This window comes from Dendrobates tinctorius, unplaced genomic scaffold (assembly GCF_039654945.1).
Source record: "Dendrobates tinctorius isolate UK_male_01 unplaced genomic scaffold, ASM3965494v1 ptg000230l, whole genome shotgun sequence".
NCBI lineage: Eukaryota > Metazoa > Chordata > Amphibia > Anura > Dendrobatidae > Dendrobates > Dendrobates tinctorius.
Window position 1 is genome coordinate 12,654,664 of NW_027361897.1, and position 17,777 is coordinate 12,672,440.

A 17,777-nucleotide genomic window follows, 5' to 3' on the forward strand; every position below is an offset into this window, starting at 1 on the left:
GCTAAAAAATCAGCCAAGGAGTCGGTACTAAAGTTGGTATTGCCCTTATGCAGGGGCAGACTGACAATTCTGTCTTATTGCATGGCTTTAGTGCCCATGGCCATACCCCATTAGTCAGTCGGTATCAATATTCATTTTTTGAAGAGCCATGAGATTTAATACCTTTGGACTTACATCACTTTATATCAAGGCCTAAGGTTGCCAATACACCTAGGTCAAGCAGCTCTCTCTCCTGACTTTGACATACACATGAATGCTCAGTTTGGCTAAGCCTTGATGTGCTCTCTATGGGGAGAAAAGAGCAATCTGCTGCCAGACTTGCCTACCTTGAGAACCAAACCATTGAGCCTTTGAATGCAAACTGCCGCTTTCCCTGACCTCATTTGTTGGAGGAGACTTTTTTTTGTGTGTCCCCGTACACAATGGATTGCTATCCATTCTGAAAGTTCTGTCAGCTTCAATATGACCACAGTGGGACCCCTTTTTTTATTTTTTAAATTTTATCAATTATTTTATAGATATACAAATATATTCAAAATTCATCTGAAGTGTCATAGATAGGTGGGAGAAGGCACCAGTGAAGTTGATGTATTTGGACCACTGCTGATTTCCAAGATGAAGGGAAGCCTCTTGGAATCATTCAGCTACGATCAGCGATTTTGGTCACCAGAAAGGACCATTCATAGTGTATCAAGGCTTTACTTCACACAAGGCAAAGATTGAGATTGCTTCCCTAGCCCTATATTAAAATATCCTGTCTGAAATAGAGTAGTTTGTTGGTGTACCACCTGAGAATTGGAGTACCTACCATTCATGCCACTTCTAGTTTTGTCCCTGACAGTTGCAGTCAGTTGATATTTTTTTTTTTTTTACATCAATCAGACTTTTTTTTTTTTTTAGGCAACGTACAAGCTTAGACTCCATGTTGTGATCTACGAACACCCCTTTATAGTATATACTACACACAATTTGGGACTGTATTATCCTTAAACTATTATACACCATACATTTTTATTCTTTTTTTGAAAGCTGTGGGACCTTTCTTGGCAATACCGATCAAAAATATATTTTATGTGTATATATTTTAGTAATTGCAAATCAACTGAATAATACAAACAACCATATTTAATCCATAAAAATAGTTTCAATGGTATCTCTACTTCTTTGTCACTTTCAGGAAATTTGCCCAGCAGTTGCCTAATACCATTTTCTTATAGATACCCTGCTAGTCTGACTCTACAGGAAGTACATTATAGAACAGGAGGAGCTAAGCAGATTTATATTAAAATCAGTATAACTTGATGTTTTGGTCTAAATATCTGCTCGTTCTGAACCTAGGAGTCCAGTGGGTGGACCTACTCATGACTGATGACTATCTCAGTATGCATGGTTATACAAGGAGCACTTTCATATCTCTGAATAGGACCTCCCACTTGACTCCTAAGCCCAGAAAAAGCAGGGTTTTTAAGAAATAGAATGTTATACTGAATCTTTCCTCCAAGACTATAAATTAATCTGCTTAGCTCCTCCTGATCTATAACATGCGGCTTACAGATCAGACACCAAGTTCAACATGACGTGTTCCCTTTAAGGGGACCATCCCATTAGCTATGGGAGCAGCCTAAAAAAGTAGGACGTCTTCATGGCATTTTCAATTTACAGACTTGTTTGCAAGATAGTACTGCTTAATTTTAAGCAGGTTCATATTGCGTTAGGGCAGGCCGTTAAACAGACTGCGCTAACGTTATTCTGTTTTCTGATCGCGTTAGCGCAAATGCTTCATCTGCACTAGCAGTGACGGACCCTCGAGCGCTGCAGACCGCGTCCGAGGGTCCATCACAGGATGACGACACATGGCTAACGCATGCCGATTATGACATGCGTTAGCGATGCGCTCGTCTATAGCAGTCTATGGGTGCGTTGCCATTAACGCATCCATTACATACGCTATGTAACGGATGCGTTAAACGCAACACCCGATCGCAATATGAACCCAGTAAACAAGGAATTTTTAAGGCATGTGCATGTGATTGCCTTGAATATCGATCAGTAGAATTTACATGCATTTGTACCATGTCATTCTATGGGTTATTTGGCTGCTCAATTTTTTTACTTTGTTCCCACAATTAATGGGCATGAATCAATTAACGTTTTTATTATCTATTAGGCAATTGCTAGTCCAGCAAATTGTCATATTACAGTAACTCACAAGTGCAAGTATCATTTTATAACTTCAAATACTTTTTCATTTTGGATTTTAGTATCTCCTACTTAAAGGGATATTATAGTTTTAACAAATAGTAAAACTATCATTATACAATGAATAAGCATTATTTGTTGAGCCTGTAATGCCCCTCTAACTGTGACATGCTAACTCGTGCAATGCATTCCCTAACGCCTGATGCAACTAACCGCCTCTGCTGTTACAATTTTTACAGCTAAGACAAAAAGCTGATACCGCTGTACTCCAGATTCACCCTGGCTCACTTGATGCACATTCGGAAAATAGAATATTAAAATGACCAATTAAGGGCTTATTTGAACACTTTACAACACTAAAAGTGCCTTTTTTTTTTTTTTACTCCAGGCTGTCTTTGTGCTGTACAGTTGTCCAAAATAAAGCATGAACAATGCTTAGGATAATGACAAAGTGCAAAACATAATAAAATAGCCTTTCCATAAGGGAAAACTATTCCTAAAATATGAGTTGCTCTTATGTGGGCATGTCTAGTATGTGTATAGATAAATAGATATCTATCCTTTTTCCTTCCTTAAATCCTTCCCCTTTTCCATCCTTCCCCTTTTCCATCCTTCCCCTTTTCCATCCTTCCCCTTTTCCATCCTTCCCCTTTTCCATCCTTCCCCTTTTCCATCCTTCCCCTTTTCCATCCTTCCCCTTTTCCATCCTTCCCCTTTTCCATCCTTCCCCTTTTCCATCCTTCCCCTTTTCCATCCTTCCCCTTTTCCATCCTTCCCCTTTTCCATCCTTCCCCTTTTCCATCCTTCCCCTTTTCCATCCTTCCCCTTTTCCATCCTTCCCCTTTTCCATCCTTCCCCTTTTCCATCCTTCCCCTTTTCCATCCTTCCCCTTTTCCATCCTTCCCCTTTTCCATCCTTCCCCTTTTCCATCCTTCCCCTTTTCCATCCTTCCCCTTTTCCATCCTTCCCCTTTTCCATCCTTCCCCTTTTCCATCCTTCCCCTTTTCCATCCTTCCCCTTTTCCATCCTTCCCCTTTTCCACCTTTTCCATCCTTCCCCTTTTCCATCCTTCCCCTTTTCCACCTTTTCCATCCTTCCCCTTTTCCATCCTTCCCCTTTTCCATCCTTCCCCTTTTCCATCCTTCCCCTTTTCCATCCTTCCCCTTTTCCATCCTTCCCCTTTTCCATCCGGCCTTCCTCCCTTCCTTTTCCTTCCCCTCTTCCTTCCTTCCTTCCTTCCTTCCTTCCTTCCTTTTCCTTCCCCTCTTCCTTCCTTCCTTCCTTCCTTCCTTCCTTCCTTTTCCTTCCCCTCTTCCTTCCTTCCTTCCTTCCTTCCTTTTCCTTCCCCTCTTCCTTCCTTCCTTCCTTCCTTTTCCTTCCCCTCTTCCTTCCTTCCTTCCTTCCTTTTCCTTCCCCCTCTTCCTTCCTTTTCCTTCCCCCTCTTCCTTCCTTTTCCTTCCCCCTCTTCCTTCCTTTTCCTTCCCCCTCTTCCTTCCTTTTCCTTCCCCCTCTTCCTTCCTTTTCCTTCCCCCTCTTCCTTCCTTTTCCTTCCCCCTCTTCCTTCCTTTACCTTCCCCCTCTTCCTTCCTTCCTTTTCCTTCCTTCCTTCCTTCCTTTTCCTTCCCCCCCCCTCTTCCTTCCTTCCTTTTCCTTCCCCCCCCTCTTCCTTCCTTCCTTTTCCTTCCCCCCCCTCTTCCTTCCTTCCTTTTCCTTCCCCCCCTCTTCCTTCCTTCCTTTTCCTTCCCCCCCCTCTTCCTTCCTTCCTTTTCCTTCCCCCCCCTCTTCCTTCCTTCCCCTTTTCCTTTTGCTTCCCTTTTTCCTTCCTTCTTCCTTCCTTCCCCTTCCTTCCACCCCTTCCTTCCTTCCACCCCTTCCTTCCTTCCACCCCTTCCTTCCTTCCACCCCTTCCTTCCTTCCACCCCTTCCTTCCTTCCACCCCTTCCTTCCTTCCACCCCTTCCTTCCTTCCACCCCTTCCTTCCTTCCACCTTTTCCTTCCTTCCACCCCTTCCTTCCTTCCACCTTTTCCTTCCTTCCACCTTTTCCTTCCTTCCACCCCTTCCTTCCTTTTCCTTTCTTCCTTCTTGTCAGTTGCTTACTTTGGTACCAACTTGTAGCTATATTGCTAAGGAACAGCTGATAGTGTTAAATTGCTTAACGGGAATCTGTCAGTAGGATCATTCCTCCTAAGCAGTCTATATGGGCATGTAGGACATAGGAAGCTGAATAAAATTATACCTTGATTTCTGCTCTGTGATGTCTTATTCCAGAGAAATCCACATTTTTGTTGTGTAAATGAGCTGAGAATCTGCCTCCAGAGCTGATTTAAAATGAAAGGCAGCATTACCAGTATGAGAATATAATGACTGACAGTCTGCTCTCCTGATCTACAAGTCTCACACTGGTAAACATCCCCTTTCATTTCAAATCCACTGTGGAGGCAGATTCTGAGGGAGATCTATGTCCGGCCCATAGATCTAAACCTCTCAGTTACATATAAGAAAAACATTGAGACATCGGATTGCAGATCTCAAGGTATTTTATTCAACTTTTTAACACCTATATGTCTATACAAAGGGCTGAGGAGGGTGGATGCTACTGTCAGATCCCCTTTAAAAAAAAATCTCAAAGAAGCTGAACAATTTAAAGGGGTTCTCTGGGAGTAGAATTTTTTTTTTTTTCCTTTCTTATAGTAGGGATTGTCCACTACTATGACAACCCCTTCTCGATCATAATGTTTTTCCCCATGAAAATAAAAACACTTGTACTCTCCTTCCGTGCTGGCACTTTTTCTCCTGGAACTCGTGTGGTTGTAATGACACATGATTCCTGCGGCCAATCAGCACTGGCGTCTCTATTCCCTTCTTCGAATGTATTCGTAATCTAGAGGAAATGAGCGCTGTGATTGGCCGCCCACTTCCTCTTGATTACTAATACGTCCTAAGTCGGGGCAGTGGGGGCAGGGCTCACGTGTCATAACAACCGCACGGGAGTCCCGGGAGAATGAGTGCATACACCTCTGGAACAGCGCCGGCACTGGCGTTTTTGTTTTCACGGGGGGGGGGGGGGGGAGGACAAACATTCAGATCGAGAAGGAGTTGGCCTTGTAGTGGACAACCCCTTTAATTATCATGAATACATTTCTAAATGTCAATGATTAGAAAATCACATTTGTTTTATCTAGTTGTCTTGTAATTATAATGATAAATAAAAATTCTAAGGCAGAAAACTAACCTAGAATATTAATAGGACAGGAGCCTCTGAGCATGTGCAGTAGGAAGCTTGAAACGCTTTGTACATCCCTGTCGTCTCCAGGTCACAGCAGCCGCTCAGCATTAGGGCTGCTCAGCACCCTTGGTATCACCAGTATTAAATAAGAATCTTTTCCTTCCCATAAAGGGAGGGGGCAGAGACTCTTATTGCACATGCTCAGACTCTTGTCCTATTGACTTTCTAGGCCCGATTTACGGTCAGTGGAACAAGGCGTACGCCATTTTACTGTACTGCAGTGATTACCGCCATAGACAAAATGAATGGGATTTGTTAAATAAAGCTATTTTGAAATGTATTCATGCAGTAATTACATATCCATTCATTATTTATTATTTTATTTTTTTTGTCTATTCATGGAGAAACCCTTTTAAATGACTTTTTCTCATATGATAAAGTGCTGGCATTTTCCTTAATTTTCTGGATTGGTGAAGGTCAGACCTCCATATCCTAGCAATATGTCAGCACTTTGTTAGGTTTATAAGGGTTTTTCAAGCCATCAGCACCTCCAAAAAAAAGTTCCCTCCAAAACGGTCCACCATGCTCACTGATTAGATGCAGCTTCTATTTTAGAGTTAGTTTTCCTTTCGGCCTATTTTCCTAATCCCAGTGTGATCTTTCCAAGCAGCAGGTAATGACAAGGAGGTTGGATTCCTGCCCACTTTTGGACCTTGTTACATTAATCTATATGGGAGCCCAAGAGAATTCACTGGATTTCCTGACCCGTATGATGATCTCAACTTTGGAAAGGTACTTTAGAACCGCAATGAAATATGAATTTACTGTACGTCATATTTCACGACTTAGTAAGTTTTTGTGACCAAAGTCAGACTGGTCCACCAGTGCACAAGCGGAACTTAAAATGGGCCAGATACCATAATGGACCCCAAAGGTCCAGCAGGAGAATATGATTATGCCTCTGTTGGAGTAAAGTTGGTGACATGGCAAATTCCACTGCTCATCATGAATTTCAGGGTTCGCCACTCCCTCCTCCTGCCACAAATTTGACAAAGTTGGAAGTGAGAGTGGTACAAAAACGCCAGTCATGTGTTTTTTTTTTTTGCAACTTTGCGTTGCACAAAAAGATTACGACTTTTTTCAAAGCTTTTTTTCAACATAAAATCTGGCGATAAAGCTTTGATGGATCACCCCCACAGTCTCTTAAGGTTTTAGTTAATTATAATGTCAGTACACCAGGTGCCTCCTTCTCTTTTCTTGACTCTTCTGCAGACATTAGCCAACCGTAACATTGCGGTCTCTCACGATAACTCGCTACTCTGCAGTCTCTGGCTTTTTGATCTGGTGTATGAACCCAACTGATCTGGTGGTGACACGAACAACCTTAGAGCTTTACAGCTGTACGGGACATGGTCATCAAAAGGAGGGCTGCCTATTCTCTCACCAATCCTGCACACTACATTCCTTCCCCCTCTGTTATACTCCCGGCTGGAGACACGCACACCCCGCACAGGCCTGGGCTGTACAATGGACTCTGTCCACTTCTAGCTCCACAAATCCCTTCCCCTGGAAACCACTTCTTGTCATGCCTTCTAGCACAGACAATGTGTAATGATCACCACAATGTGTACAATGCAAATAAAACATGGGTGGAGTATGGGCTCTACACTTCCTCTGGTGAGCTCATGCAACTCCAGTCATGGAATAAGATCTTCTATAACCATTGGAAAACTGAGTTTCACATGTAATGTAAGTATTGGCTGATGATGTTGCTCTTCATGTTGCAGGGAGAAGGTGTAGCTTATAGGGGAAGAATTCTTGTTGAACTGACAACCAAACTTGATGGCACACCAGCCAAAAAAATTGAGGATATACCAAGTGATGATATACTTGTTGTAGAGGTAAGTATGCCCGTGACTCCAAACTTGTGTTTAAATGGTTATTTAGCATATCTGGTGTGAGTTGTGGAAACCATTTGGGGCCATAAGGACTTGGGATGCCCGATGATACTTCATGAGTTACATTTTGCTTGTGTCTGAGATTTTTTTTTTTTTCTTTTTGATAACTCGCAAAGTCAAGAGATCCTCAGAATACTACTGTATCTGAGCCATGGTAATGCAAGACCTGTAATCTGATTCACTAGGTTCTTTTGGTATGTACAACCTGGAACTCCATTCAACTCCTGAAATACAACAAGAAAACACAGAATGACAGATTTGCAAAAATACTCTGCAATAAAAAATGGCAGTAATCAGCAAGTGCTGGATAACAAATACAGGGTATTTAGTCGATACGTTTTTTTGCGCAAAAAAATGTACACCAAGCTGCTCCACCACGTCAAGGTAACCCTTATCGAAGCAGTCCCTATCTAATGTATTAAAAACCTGAACATGTGAACAGTGTCTAATATGAACAGGATTCAGACAGGCCGCTCCCTAGTATGGGCTTGTGGTCTGAGACAGCTCTTATGTGCACGTCACACAAGAGAGGGGTGGGGTCTCCCAAACCATGGTAAGCAAGGAAAAAGACGGATTAAAAACACACATGTGACATGCACAAGTGTGAACACGTCGATCAGACAATGCTCACACCACCCACTAACTGAAATACAACAAGAAAACACAGAATGACACAAATGTCTTTCTGTGTTTTCTTGTTGTATTTCAGTTAGTGGGTGGTGTGAGCATTGTCTGATCGACGTGTTCACACTTGTGCATGTCACATGTGTGTTTTTAATCCATTCAACTCCTTCTGGCTGCCGACTTGTGGCCATGTTCTGCCGATCCATGGGGTTTCCCATGGTGAAGCCAGTACTGATCAGAGTTATCAACTTATCCGAGTGATGGGTAATAATATCCAGAATACTTCTTTAAGAGTGCCTTAACCTGTCCAGTATCCTTTGGTCAAACTCAACATCAATCCAGTTTGAGGTGTGCAAATGGCTTATAAATCTAAGGGGTACTTCACCATAAGCGCGATCGCTAGCGAGATCGCTGATGCGTCACCGATTTTGTGACGCATCAGCGATCTCGCCTACGATCTCGCTGTGTGTGGCACGCATCAGCGACCCCCCCCCCCCCCGGCCGGTTATCGCTGATTGTGCAGGAATGTCCTGGGCCTTTTTATAATCGTTGGTCTCCCGCTGGCCAGCACGCATCGCATGTTTACCCTGGATTCCAGCTCCCAGCGCGAGCATGCTGGTATCCAGGATAAACGGCGGGTAACTAAGCGACGCGCGCACTTAGTTACCCGCTATTTACCGTGGATGCCAGCGTCCTCGCTGGTCCTGATCGCTGGTGAGTCTGCCTGTTTGACAGCCCAGCAGCAATCATGTAGCGACGCACCAGTGATCTTGACCAGGTTGTATCGTTGTCGGGATTGCTGGTGCGTCGTTTAGTGTAACCGGACCCTAACTGGAATCTTTCTCATCTACTTGAAATCTCGGCTGATAGGTTTTTAAGCACATCTGCCAGTCACCATGATTGTATCATGTAACTGGCATCTGACCTAGATCTGAAAGATTACTCCATTTCAGGGAGTTCAAATGCCCCGTTATCTGTTTATGTAAATGCATTGATGGCCGTGCACACTCCAGAACAAACACTGATAGCTGAATGTGTTACAGCAGGACTTGTGCTGAGCTTTATAGTTCTACCAATACTACAGCTCTGCTACTCACCTGAACAGTCACTTAAAGATGAGTAACCACCTTTCCAGAGACCAAAAAAAGAAGACGATAGGGGGCTGCATTTCTCTGAGCTCCTCAAGAGAAAACTTGAGAGTACCCCTTTAAATACATGTAAAAGGAGCTAAACATCATTTTTGCTAGTGGATTTCATTAAATATTTTTCATCGTTTGTCTTCTGTAGGCTAGGTCTGGCACTGGGTTATAATCTACATGAAAATTGTATTTCCAAATTGACTTAACTTTATTTTAATTATTCTGGCTATATAAAATCTGTAAAATTTTACTTATTTACTGATCGTGCTCTGTAAGTAACCTGACGCACTTCTTTTACTCAGAAATATCAGCGCAGGAGGAAGTTCAGCTTATGCGCCGTCTTCCATTCAGCCACCATGTTACAAGACATAGGTGAAGCCATACAATTCGAAGTCAGCATCGGAAACTACGGCAATAAATTTGACAGCACTTGTAAACCTCTTGCGTCGACAACACAGTACAGCCGCGCAGTATTTGATGGTACGTGAACACCCAAATTCTGTGAAGTCCAAGTTTCATCCTTCTGAGATGAGGCCTTCAAGCCAGGTCTTCTAATTGCATATATAAAGATGATAGCGTCATTAACGACTTACCCTAATTTCACTTCCAGGTAACCTCTATTACTACCTCCCATGGTCGGCTACCAAACCAGTGGTAACACTAACTTCCTACTGGGAAGACATTTGTCATCGACTTGATGTTGTCAATATGTTGCAGGCGATGATGGAAAGGCTGGTGAGTTAATTGTGTAGGTCCGTATATACGTTTTTTATGATTTCTGGTCATTATCGCCCCCCTTGAATATGAAAATGGCCATGGTGATCCGTCTACCTCATGGGATCATTGGCAAATATCTGACGCCGTGAAGAGAAGGTAAACAAGGTCAGTTTGCTAATTTAATGTTGCAGTGGCCACTAAAGAAGACAGTAGAAACTAGTGATGAGCGAATATGCTCGGTGGATAAGGTGTTATCCGAGCATGCTTGGGTTCTAACACCGTGTCTTCAATGTGCTCAAAAAAAATGTTTGAGTCCCCGCTGCTTCATGTCCAGCGGCTGTTCAACAGCCACGATAGATGCCGGGATTGTCTCTCTGTTAGGCAGCCGCGGGGACTCTAACATATTATTTGATCACGCCGAAGACACTCTTAGCACCCGAGCATGCTCAGATAACACGTTATCCGAGGATGTGCGCTCATTACTAGTGGAAACCAAAAATCCAAAGATTAATCAATCCTAGTGCACATGTATAAATCTTTTTTCTCGTTCGCCTTATTGGGGGACACAGAGACCATGGGTGTATGCTGCTGCCACTAGGAGGCTGACACTATGCACAAAAAAAGGTTGGCTCCTCCTCCGCAGTGTACACCCTACCGACCGGCAGGAAGTTCCTCAGTTTAGCTTAGTGTCAGTAGGAGGTGGACACGGGTCTTTCATTAGACCCATATCTACCTCGATGTGCGTCGTTCCTTTTCAGGTTCCAGGAGGGATACAGTGTGAAGAGTCACAACTGTACTCCCACAAAGAGGCTATGAGTACGGCGTGTACTGCCACCCCGTATCCTCTTAGTTCTCCGGGTGGACCACAGGCTGAGCACAGGTGTCGTGCCAGCGAAAACAGATGGTCCTTGCCCCCCGCCTCCCACCCACTCGCCCACCAGAGCCTGTCGGTTGGACGAGGCGCGAATATGTAGAAGATGAGCAGACAGCGTGGGATACAGAAGGTACCTTTATTGGAGCACCGGAACATAAAGCCACAAGATGACCCGGGAGCGGCGCCAAAGTAGCGCCGCAGATTCTCGCACTGCTCGCGCCGTCCGACGGTCGTCGCATCCCTTTTTGGCCCCGGCGGCGGTGCGGGCCTTCTTCACCCCACCGCCGGTATTCTTGTGAGGGTTGCGTCTGGGAGCAGGGCTATGGCGGCGTCTCCTTTAGGGACGGACGCGGCTGCGTCGCAATTCTTCCGCGCCGCCCTGTGCTGACAGGCGGCCGCCGTTTCAAATTTAGTCCCCGGCTTCAGTTTGGGCCTTTGCACCCGTCGCGGCCACGCCCCCCGTTCATTATCATAGGCCGGCTGCGCTCCCGCCCGTTCCTAAGCCCTCCCACCGCCTCTCTAGTCTTGTGGCTGGGAAGGGGGAGGAGGCGGTTCTTCCCTCTGGTGCAGGCGGCTAGCTCCGCCTTTCTTCTTACACAGAGACCGCGCTTTTTGATTCCTCACATCAGGCTGCCGCCATCTTTGCAGCCTGACAGCCGGAGACTACAGCAGATGCCATCTTTCGGGGACACCGGACTGTGAGTAGTTCTGCAACTGCAGACTGACACCCTACCCTGCCTTGCTGTCCCCCAACCCTCCAGCACTTCCGCAGATTTTTTTTTTTCGCATGCTCCTCTTGCAATCGCAAATTCCCCTCTGCCGGGACTGCAGCAATCCCGTTCAGCAGGATGCCGTCCAGGAGCCATCTACTGCCCCACGTGAAATCGAACCCCCCATTCCTGGCTGGGCCTCGTCCCTTTCACAATCTGTGGCAGACCTCACCAGGGTGTCTCAGTCCCTAGTTGGCCGTTCTTGATAAGTTGCCCCTGGACACTTCTGCAGGGTCCAGCAGGTCGCAAGACGTTCCATCTGAGCCAGCTAGCAGATGCCGCGAAAGGCCCAGGCAGGATCCACGGCTGGAATCCTCTCCTGGTCTCTCATCGGCACCTAGTCCTTCCCAGCAGTCGCCCTCCCGTGCCTCCTCACCCGAGTCAGGTGAAGCGTTCTCGGATATGTCCTCTGAAGGGATTTTAGAGCTGGATTCTGACCAGGACGCGGACATGAAGGTTACGGTACAGAACCTCATTGCTGCGATTAACCACACCTTCAAAATATCTGACTCCCCTGCGAAATCCTCAGATCAGGAGGTTTCGTTCAGACGGGCACAAACACCATCCAGGGTATTCGCCTTCCACTCTGAGTTTGGCAAGATCCTTGCCAGGGAAAGAGAAAATCCGTCCAGGCGTTTTCAAAGAGGGAAGCGTCTCGGCGTGCTGTATCCGTTGGCTAAAGAGCTCTCTGACAACTGGTCTGCTTCCCTGTCGGTGGACGCACCCGTGTCCAGACTTTCTAATAACACGGTTCTCCCGCTTTCAGGTGTAGCGTCACTAAAGGATTCTAATGATAGAATTATAGAATCCTTGGCAAAGTCAGCATTCGCGGCGGCTGCAGCGGCGCTATGTCCAGTCTTTGCCTCATCTTGGGTGGCAAAGGCCATAGCCACTTGGGCAGAGGATCTCCGTAAGGGCATCCTAGATAAGGCCCAACCAGAGCAATTGACCGATCTGGCCAACCAGATTTCCCATGCAGGGGATTATCTGCTTTCTGCTTCCTTGGATGCCGCGTCTCGCGCTGTTCAGGCGTCAAGCAACGTTGTGGCAATCCGACGTACAATTTTGCTCAAGGCTTGGCAGGCGGACTTGTCTTCTAAAAAGTCTTACCAATCTGCCTATTCATGGAGCGCGTCTCTTTGGGTCCCAGCTGGACCAGATTATTAAGGACGCCACTGGAGGCACGAGTTCTCTCCTCCCTCAGTCCAAACCTCGCAGAACCCCGCCAAGGCGTCAGTTTCGGCCCTTTCGGGCTTACCGCCGCTTCAATACGGCAGAGAACTTCTCTAACCAACAAAGACCACAGGTACGCCAGGATAGAAAGACGGTGTCCTTCAGACCCACTCCCTCCTGGCGATCTCACTCCTCCCAGGGCAGACCCTCCAGGTCCAGATCTGGACGGTCCACGTCAGCATGACTGTCAACGAACTCCCGAGGGTCCCTCCCAATTGGGAGGTCGACTCCGTTTCTTCAGGGATACCTGGCTGGCCTCAGTAGAGGACGCTTGGGTCAGGGAGCTTGTATCTTCAGGGTACAAGATAGAGTTCATTTCTCGTCCATGGGATCGCTTCTTCGAGTCCCGTCCTCCAAAAGATCCAGCCTTAGTTCCGGGGTTCTTGCATCCATCGCCTCTCTCCTCAGTTCCGGGGTGATTGTGCCCGTTCCCGAATCAGAATGTTTCACAGGGTTTTCTTCAAACCTGTTCGTGGTGCCGAACAAAGGCGGGACAGTTCGCCCCATCTTCGACCTCAAATTACTCAACAGGAGAGCCCGACTGCGTCATTTCCGAATGGAGTTTCTTCGGTTAATCGCTTCCATGGAGACGCAGCAGTTCATGTGTTCAATAGACATTCAAGATGCCTATCTACATGTTCCCATATTCTCCGGGCATCAGAAATTCCTGCGATTCGCCAGGAACATTATCAATTTTGTGCACTGCCGTTCGGTCTTGCCACCGCACCCAGAGCATTTACAGAGATCATGGCGGCGTTGATGGCCTGGTGGAGAATCAGAGGTCTCGTTCTTTTTCCGTACCTCGACGACATTCTGATCAAAGCTCCATCCTTTCGTCAAGCTCGCCAAAGTCTTACCTGACCAATTTCGGGTGGCTCATCAACGAAAACAAGTCTTGTCTTGTCCCGACACAACGTCTTGTGTTTCTGGGTCTATTGTTCGACACTCGTCGATCGAGGGTTTTTCTCCCTCAAGAGAAAATTGGCTCACTGCAACGGGATGTACGATCGCGGCCGCTCATGAGAATTCCATCTCTCCGGACGACCATCAAAGTCCTGGGAAAGATGGTGGCGGCAACAGAGGCGGTCCCCTTTGCCCATTTTCACTCCAGACCTCTCCAACTCGCCATCCTATCCCGGTGGAACAGGTCTGTCCTTTCCCTGGATCGCCCATTTCGTCTTTCAAACCATGTCAAGCAGTCCCTCAATTGGTGGCTGACGTCTCCTCTCATCTCCCTAGGACGGTCATTCCTCCCCTTTCACTGGCAGATTGTGACAACGGATGCCACCCTCCTCGGCTGGGGGGGCAGTGTTCCGCATTCACACTGTTCAGGGTCGTTGGTCAACTCAGGAGTCAGCCCTGCCATTCAACGTCCTCGAGATACAAGCGATTTATCTGTCTCTCGTTCACTGGGAGACTTCTCAGGGGACTGCCTATCCGGATTCAGTCAGACAATGCCATGGTGGTGGCATATGTCACACGCCAGGGAGTCTCAGCCCTGGCAGAAATGTCCAAGATTCTTCATTGGGCGGAGGCTTCAGTCCCGGCAATATCCGCGGTACACATTCCCGGCGTGGACAAAGGCCGCCGATTTCTCAGCCGCGAGGATCTCGCGGCGGGAGAGTGGTCCCTACATCCGGAAGTATTTCTTCAACTTGCCGTCGTGGGGAACCCCGGACGTAGATCTGCTAGCTTCTCGCCTCAACAGAAAAGTTCCACAGTTTGTATCCAGGGCTCGAGATCCTCTCGCGGTGGGCGCCAATGCTCTGGCCATTCCTTGGTCACAGTTCGAGCTCCCCTACCGGTTTCCTCCCCTGCCTCTTCTTCCCAGGCGGCTGAAGAAAATCAAGGCGGAAGGAATTTCAGTCCTCCTCTTCGTCCCGAATTGGCCCAGTAGGGATTGGTTCGCGGACATCGCCAACCTTCTCGCGGACACCCTCTGGAAGCTTCCAGACTGAGCAGATCTGCTGTCTCAAGGTCCGATTTGCCACCCCAATTCTCGGTCGCTCAATTTAACGGCGTGGCTGTTGAGGCCGAGGTTTTGCAACCATCAGGATTTTCCGATCGAGTTATTCATACCATGATCTGAGCCAGGAAGCCATCTTCTTCCAAGATTTATTGCCGTTCTTGGAAGAACTATTTCACTTGGTGCGAGATCAATGACATTCCGCCAATGTGTTTTTTCGCTCCCTTCTGTCCTGGCATTCCTTCAAGCGGGGCTGGATGCGGGTCTTGCCCTCAGCTCTTTAAAGGGTCAAGTGTCGGCGCTGTCCATTTTATTTCGGAAGACGGCTCCCGTCCTCAGGTTAAAACCTTCCGTCAAGGTGTGGCTCACATGGTTCCTCCGTACCGAGCGCCCGTAGATCCATGGGATCTTAATCTGGTTCTCGAGGTTCTGCAAGGTCCTTCCTTTAAACCTCTCTGGGATGTTTCCCTTTCTCTCCTTTCGTGGAAAGTAGCCTTTCTGGCAGCCATCACCTCCATCCGGCGTGCGTCGGAATTGGCGGCCCTCTCTTGCCGCTCTCTTGGTATTCTACCAGGACAAGGTAGTTCTGCGGCCTCCGCCCTCTTTCCTTCCTAAGATTGTGTCCACTTTCCACCTGAATGAGGACATTGTTCTCCCGTCCTTTTGTCCGGGTCCAGCTCACCCTCGGGAGCGGTCCTTGAACAAGCTGGACTTGGTCAGGGCGATGAATGTCTACCTAACTAGGATGACTTCTTGCAGAAGACAGATTCTTTCTTCATCATTCCAGATGGGGCGCGGAAAGGTCACCCGGCCTCCAAAGCTACTATTGCTCGCTGGATCAGATCGGCAATTTTGGAGGCCTACCGGGTCAAACAACGAGTGGTCCCTCCGGGAATTAGAGCGCACTCTACCCGGGCAGTGGGTGCCTCCTAGGTGGTACGTCACAGAGCTTCCGCGCTGCAGCTTTACGAAGCCGCAACCTGGTCATCGGTTCACACGTTTGTAAAATTCTACAAGGTCCATACCTACGCTTCGGCAGATGCCAGCCTAGGTAGAAGGATCCTGCAGGCTGCGGTAGTGAGTCCGCTGGCCTGATGGAAGTTTGTTTTTCCCACCCCAGGGACTGCTTTGGGACGTCCCATGGTCTCTGTGTCCCCCAATAAGGCGAACGAGAAAACAGGATTTTTGGGTTGCTTACCGTAAAATCTGTTTCTCGGAGCCTTCATTGGGGGACACAGCACCCTCCCATGTTCTACAACTCTTGTTATTATGTTGGTTGGTTTGAGTTGTCTGTTCCGTTTTCAATCTATTCTGTTACTTCTCCTACTGCTTTCTCACTAACTGAGGAACTTCCTGCCGGTCGGTAGGGTGTACACTGCGGAGGAGGAGCCAACCTTTTTTTGTGCATAGTGTCAGCCTCCTAGTGGCAGCAGCATACACCCATGGTCTCTGTGTCCCCCCAATGAAGGCTCCGAGAAACAGATTTTACGGTAAGCAACCCAAAAATCCTGTTTTTCATGATTAAAATAGAAATGGCAGCACTACAATATGCCTAGGCATGATTGGGGGGGATAAGGGGTGCAATGAGGTGAAACCGGACGCGTTTCGAACAACTGCTGTGTTCTTAAGCCCTCTTTGAATTCTACAACAGAGCAGTCGATTGAAACGCGTCCAGTTTCACCTCCTTGCACCTCTTATCCCCAATCATGTCTAGGCATATTGTAGTGTTGATATATCTATTTTAGTCATGAAGGACTCCTCTTCCTTTACAAGCAATACCAACGTCTGCAGAGACTAAACTCCGGGATTCCACGGTGCGGAATTTTCCGCGCGGATTTGCTGCGGTTTTAAATCCGCAGCATGTCACTTCTTTGTGCAGATTCTGCAGCGGTTTGGCACCTGCTCCATGACAGGTGTCAAGCCGCAGGGGAAAACCGCAGGCAAATCTGCAGATAAACCGCAGGTCTTTTAACCTACGGATTTACCTGCGGATTTAGACAAATACGTGCGGAAAATTCCGCGCGGATTTAAACACATACGTGCGGAAAATTCCGCAGCAGAATCCGCAGCGTGTGCACACACCCTAATACCTTCCTAGTGGATAAGTAATGTATTTGATTTCATGGATTGAAGCTGGACTCCCTTCACAAGTATTCAATCAGTACATGGGTGGGCCGGTCTACTAATGCAAGCAGCATCATCTCATAGTATGTTCTAAGTGGGCACATGAACCCTAATAGGACATTTGTAAAGTAACTTACAGAGGTTGTGTACATCTTGACAACCAAGGTATAATAGGTTGTCAAGATTTGTATCAATTTGTAAAAAAAAAAGTGATTTTCAAACGTTAGATGTCTCCTTAAGGCTATGTGCACACGCTGCGGTTCCGCTGCGGTTTTGGCCCTGCGGAACCACAGCAGTTCCGCAGACATGGTACAGTACCATGTAACCCTATGGGTTTTCAAAGCCACAGTGCTCACGCTGCGTTTTTTTCCGCACGGTTTTGCTGCGGTTTATCAACCGCAGCATGTTAATTGTTTCTGCGGATTCCGCTGCGGTTTCACACCTTTAACATAGCAGAGGTGTGAAAGCGCAGGGCAAAACCGCAGGCTAAACCGCAGGTCACTTTACCTGCGGTTCCGCGGGGAAAAACCCGCAGGTGATTCCGCAGTGTGTGCACATAGCCTTAGAGTGTCGTTTTATGCCTAGTGCAGGGATGTGTGGGAAAGGCCATGATGCAGAATTCAAAAGTGCCAAAGATCGATCACGTGATCCTGAGAATGGAGCATTGGTGCACATACTCAACCACCGCTCCATTAACTTCTTTAAGACTGATGGAACTGCCATCTCCATCAGTCCCATAGAGTTATATAGCGCCGTGCTCAACCATGATCCTAATCGCTCAATTCGTAAGGAGGGTCCTGATGGTCATACCCTGAGTAATCATACTTAAGGGTATGTGCACACGCTGCGGATTCTGCTGCGGGTCCGCAGCAGATTTGATCCTGCGGATCCGCAGCAGTTTCTGCTGCAGTGTACAGTACCATCAAAACCGTAGTGCCCACGGTGC

General features: G+C 47.2%; 1 protein-coding gene across 6 annotated transcripts in view; it reads left to right on the plus strand.

Moving 5' to 3' along the window:
* Positions 1-17,777, plus strand: part of MYOF (myoferlin) — a 195,795-nt gene that overhangs the window by 79,796 nt on the left and 98,222 nt on the right. For all 6 annotated transcript variants that reach the window (XM_073555843.1, XM_073555844.1, XM_073555846.1 and 3 more), the window contains 4 exons: positions 6,097-6,218; positions 7,214-7,327; positions 9,450-9,627; positions 9,758-9,882. In XM_073555843.1, coding sequence (XP_073411944.1) covers positions 6,097-6,218; positions 7,214-7,327; positions 9,450-9,627; positions 9,758-9,882 — 539 coding nt within the window. The remainder of the gene's footprint in view (positions 1-6,096; positions 6,219-7,213; positions 7,328-9,449; positions 9,628-9,757; positions 9,883-17,777) is intronic.